Here is a 5,000-nt window from a genome sequence, read left to right as displayed (position 1 = left end):
TATCGTCTTTTTCATTTCCTTCACAGAACGCCTCAATCTCTCAACGTCTCTCAACTTGACGAAACTCTTTTGTGGGAAAAAACGACGAATATTACCAAAATGAAGAAGTTGGAGAACCAGTTTTATGTGCGACTCGGCGTTAATGAAAGCGCTTAGCCACTTTGGACAGGAGCTTAGCTAAATCACCCCCTTGGAATATTGCCATAATGGAGACCCGTGTTATTGTGGCGCTTTGGAGACCACCCTTTTAACTCCCGAAAATACTTTTCTTCGGTGGGTGGGATTTGTGTGTATTTGATCTTTTGTCTGTCTGTCTGCATTCTATTTTTTCTCATCTCTATACAACGCTCAGGTATCTAATGGCTGATTATTTCCCGCATAAATAGCTGTTGGCCATTAGTGAGCCGTCGGAAAAATTCACGATATCTTAATCACAAATGACAAAAAAAGAACTAGTAGCACGGCAGAAGGAAGAACATGTGGCAAGTTCAAGGCCAAGAACAGCATTTTGTGTTCAGAGTCAAGTTTTTGGCGATTGCTGAAACCCAAAGACATTCTTGATCATTGTAAAATTTAGTTGTTTAATATAATAGACTGACAGGTTGGGCTGATAGGATATAGTTAATCAGTTTGTTAACTAATATAATTGAACTATCATGTAATAGGATTTCAAATTCGTGCAGTGCTTTTTTTTTTATGATAGTAATAGTGGCAAACAATTGATCAACTGGTAGATTGGACACTGGTAGTATATAGGTAATTAATTAGAATTGAAATGGAATGATTATAGAACAGTCATATATTTCACAGTTTCATAGGTAGATCATCATAGGTTATACAGTAATAGATAAATACATAGGAGAAATGGTATCCAAAATATTCAAAAACACTAACCATAAACAAGATGACGCTGGAGGAATAAAGAAAAAAAAGAAAATAGTACAATTAAGTATACCACGGCCATCTTGAATGACTAAAATTATAAACACAACAAAAAAGAACAACAGTTTTCTTTTTTTTTCATTTTGGTTTAAGGTTTTAAATAGTTTTTTCTCTATTACTCGGCGTCCTGTCGCGACTGGAAACTGGCACTGACTCTAACTGTCGAATTTCCTCATCCGTGGTACTGTTCTCGTACGCTTGCCACATCGGATAACCATTAACCCTTACGCCTCTCTCCTGTCGTCTCTCTCCCTCATTTAAGCTTTGTCTTCCTAATGATCCCGTGAGTCCATTCGGGTGACAGAAATTCCTACTGATGTACGTTATTCCCGCGTTGGTTTTGTTCAGGACAGGCTGGTCGGCGAGGGATGTGTTTGTCAGTTTTATATCGTCGACAGTCGATTCCTTTTTCTCCGCAGTTCCTGAGGTCGGCTTTTGTTTCATTTGGATCGTGTTGTCCCCTGCAGAGGCATCCTTAGGCATCTTTTCGACGTCCGCTATCTCGTTTTCGTAAGTCACATTCGCTAACTGGATGGCCCTGGAATGGAAGAAGATGAAAGTGTTAGATCCGAAAGTCCAAAAGTATTACTCCATTTCTCTCAATCTCCGTTCCGCAACCTGTTTACGTTCTCTCACGGAGAGATCCCCATAACTTTCCTAAACAAGACACATAATACACAACATATATCACCAAAGAAGAAGTAAAATATAAAGCCATTACATAACCCATCCATCCCCGCAAGATACCACAAATACGACAAAGAAATATCTATGTACAGGAAAGTGATCATGATGAGAGTAGCCAATCCTGCACCGAAGAAAAACTGGGCAGCGGGGAAGTTCTCTACGGTCTGATGATATATGGGCGCGTACATTGCGTAGCCAACCATAGGCATGAGGCTCTGGGTAGCAGCCATGACAGCACTTACGCGACCTGTAAGACAAAAAGAAGAGAAGAAAAAAAGTAAAGTATTCGGCATATCCATCAAGAGCTCATTGACCGTGTTTTATGATCTAGAACTCGGGACAATAAAAGGGAGTTCGTGAACTTTTGATTGCTTTGCTAAATTACCTTTTTTTTTTTTTTTTTTTTTTTTTTTTTGCGGCCTGGAGTTTAGTTTCTTCTGCTTCTTTCTTTGATTCTGTTTAGCTTTGACATTCATCAGTATTCGAGGCTTTGATTCCCGTCCTTTCGTTGACCTTTTCTCACGACAGCTTGGAGATTTGTACCATATGCGGTTACGTTCAAAGACGCGCGCGCGCGCCCACACACACACACACACACACAGAAAGAGAGAGAGAGAGAGAGAGAGAGAGAGAGAGAGAGAGAGAGAGAGAGAGCGCGATTGAGAGAGATTGAGAGAGAGATTGAGAGAAAGAGAGAAAGAGAGAGAGAGAGAGAGAGAGAGAGAGAGAGAGAGAGAGAGAGAGAGAGAGAGAGATAAAGAGAAAGAAGAGAAGAGAAGGCAACAGCAAAAACACAGTTTTACTCTAACCAAACGCCATGTCTCAAAGAACCTTCAAAGAGTCCTCACCTTTCTCCGACGAAGACACCAGCTTGGTCGCCATGGACTTCTGCGCAATGATGCTGGCGTTGGAAATGAGACCCGCTGGAGGGCCGAGCCAGATGTAGAAACCCGTGGCTAGCCCGCTGATGAGGCCATAGCAACAGTATTCTCCAATGATCGACAGCGAGCCAATGACAATCAACATAGGGTCGGAGACGGAGATGAGACGAGTGAGCAAAGGGACCAGAACGAGCGACCCTGTTGGGATTTAAAAAGAAAAATAATGAAGAAATAAAGAGGAGGTGAGAATAAGAACGATGGGATCCCTAAGACGTCGAGTGAATGTAGAGGGCATGTTTTTGTAGCAGTTCCTGTCTGGTTTTTGCATGGTCGTCTTTTATTTTTGTTTTAGGATCCCCCCTCTCTATTGAAAATAGTTCGTGATATCGGTTTGAATTTTAGATCGTGTGTATAATTAGACATCATACACGTATCGAAAGCAAGCCATAGATCATTCATAGCGTTCATTTTGTAGTTAATTAAGGACAATCCGTTAAGAAAATTTTTCCCTTACCAACGGCGGCGACAAGACTGCGGTATGAGGACCAGTAAGAGAAGTCAGTAGCGTCCCAGTACAGAGCTCGACGGACGAAACTGTACATGTAGAACCCTGCAATGGAACCGTGGTTTGTGACGTCAGCGAATCTCTTCTAGATTAGGTGAATGAGCTTTTGAAATTTTAATGATATGTATAGGATAAATGTTTCAAATTTTACTGAAAGGTGTGGTGATTATGATTCTTTCCCTCTATCATTTTATCTATGTAACACATTCTCTTGAATGGGTGAGTATTCGTGAACGGGTCATGGTTTTCGTAAATGGAAAACCATCTTTTTTCTTTCTTTCTTTTTTTACCTCTAGCTGCGCGGCGGACCATGTTGCTGATGATGAGCGCGATGAGGATGACTCTGGCGCTGCCCTCGCGTTTCCTCAGCGCCGTCTTGAAGGACTCGAGGACGCGGCGCCAGTTGAACAGGTCGGAGAGCATGCGGAGTCTCGTCACGTCCTCCTTCTTGATGGGGGACTCCTCGACGCCCTTTATCTGCGCGAACGGCCCGTGGCTCTCCTTGATGCAGAAGAAGACGTAGGTGAAGATGCTGACGTAGGCCGTGAAGACGAGCGCGAGGGCCAGCTCCACGCCCACGTTCTGGATGGCCACGGCGCCCACCAGCATGCCCAAGGGGACCTCCCAGGTACCACGACGACACCGTGTTGCTCACGCGGCCCGTACGGGTCTTGACGGAGGTCACGTCGCTGATGTAGGCGATGGCGGAGGACAGCAGGCCCTGAGGACCTCCGCCGACGGAGCCAAGGAACGTCACGAAGTAGATTATCTCGACCGGCCACGCCGTCTGCCACGTGTTGAGCAGGTAGCCGCCCGACCAGAGGACGTGGCAGCCCAGGGTGATCAGGAGAGGGATCTGGGGGCGGGGGGGGGGGGGGGTTGCAATGAAATATTTATTTATTCTAATCACAGAGGAGGAAGGAGAGGCAGAAAAGAGATGCATACTGAAATGACCTCTGTTTTGTTCTTAATTATAATGATTGCTATTGGTCTATAAGAGAGATAATAAAATATAATAAAATGTTCTTAATATGAAACTTTGCGGTAAACATCAATGCATGTTATTCACAATAACAAGATTCGCATACAAACTTTTATCACAAACGCTACTCAGATGTATGTCAAATCGTAAAGCATTTTTCTTTATCAGAATTATGATTTACAATAACGCTACGTCGAAGAACTTACTTTCCGCCCGTATTTGTCACTCCAAGCACCCATGAAAAGCACGAATATAAGAGGGAAAACCGAAAAGAAGATGCTGTTGTAAAAAGCGAAGATGCTGAACTGTTTTTGAACTTGGAGGCTCTCCTCGGTGTGAGCAGAGAGGTTGGAGCACACCTGTAGAGAGGAAAGCCAAGGGAAATATTAAATTACGCCTGCTGTATCCCACGTTCGGAAAAGATCAAAACATTAAACAATGGAAGAGATACATAAACATTGCAGAACAAAGAGAAAGTGGACACTACTTCGCTACCTCGTGTGAAAACCCGAGATTACTCGCACATATTTTCTCCATCTGGACGACTTCCATGAACACCGTCATGGACCAGTAGCACGCCCCGTCGATGAACACAACGGGCTCCACCGTCATGAGTCTGAGGGCGGTCCTCAAGCCCGTGGCCAGGCGGCAATGGATGCTCTTCGCCGGCGCATCCTCCATCGCATCGCCACCCTGTTGGAGATCCTTCGCGGGTTTCTGTTGATGATAGCGTAATAGCGGGGGGAAAGGCAGACGATTAGATACGTTATAAGAAGTAGTGGTGGTTTCCCGTGTTTTGTCTCTTGATTTTTTTTGTAAATGGGGTTCTTGGTTTATTGTTTTTACGGACTTTTTACGACTGATGGACTGAGTGGTGTGTTTTGTTCCATGCAAAAACATGAAGAATCTTCAGCACTCTGGGTGATTTCACTTAGACGGGAAA

At 43.9% G+C, this 5,000-nt stretch overlaps 1 protein-coding gene across 2 annotated transcripts in view; it reads right to left on the bottom strand.

The window, feature by feature from the left end:
* Positions 1 to 784: 784 nt before the first annotated feature.
* The window catches only part of LOC125048115, a 4,729-nt gene continuing 513 nt past the window's right edge, over positions 785 to 5,000 (bottom strand). Inside the window, exons 1-5 of one of the 2 annotated variants that reach the window (XM_047646698.1) lie at positions 3,366 to 3,836; positions 3,025 to 3,120; positions 2,478 to 2,708; positions 1,720 to 1,876; positions 785 to 1,480 (exon numbers count right to left, since the gene is read on the bottom strand). In XM_047646698.1, the coding sequence (XP_047502654.1) occupies positions 1,039 to 1,480; positions 1,720 to 1,876; positions 2,478 to 2,708; positions 3,025 to 3,120; positions 3,366 to 3,684 (1,245 nt within the window). In that variant the 5' untranslated portion in view covers positions 3,685 to 3,836 and the 3' untranslated portion in view covers positions 785 to 1,038. Of the gene's footprint in view, positions 1,481 to 1,719; positions 1,877 to 2,477; positions 2,709 to 3,024; positions 3,121 to 3,365; positions 3,932 to 4,263; positions 4,417 to 4,552 lie in introns of those variants that run through there. The other variant, XR_007116796.1, reaches the window with a different exon arrangement.

This window comes from Penaeus chinensis, chromosome 4, assembly GCF_019202785.1.
Source record: "Penaeus chinensis breed Huanghai No. 1 chromosome 4, ASM1920278v2, whole genome shotgun sequence".
NCBI classification, from domain to species: domain Eukaryota; kingdom Metazoa; phylum Arthropoda; class Malacostraca; order Decapoda; family Penaeidae; genus Penaeus; species Penaeus chinensis.
Note: the sequence above shows the minus strand (reverse complement) of the source record. Positions and strands in the feature narration are given on the sequence as shown.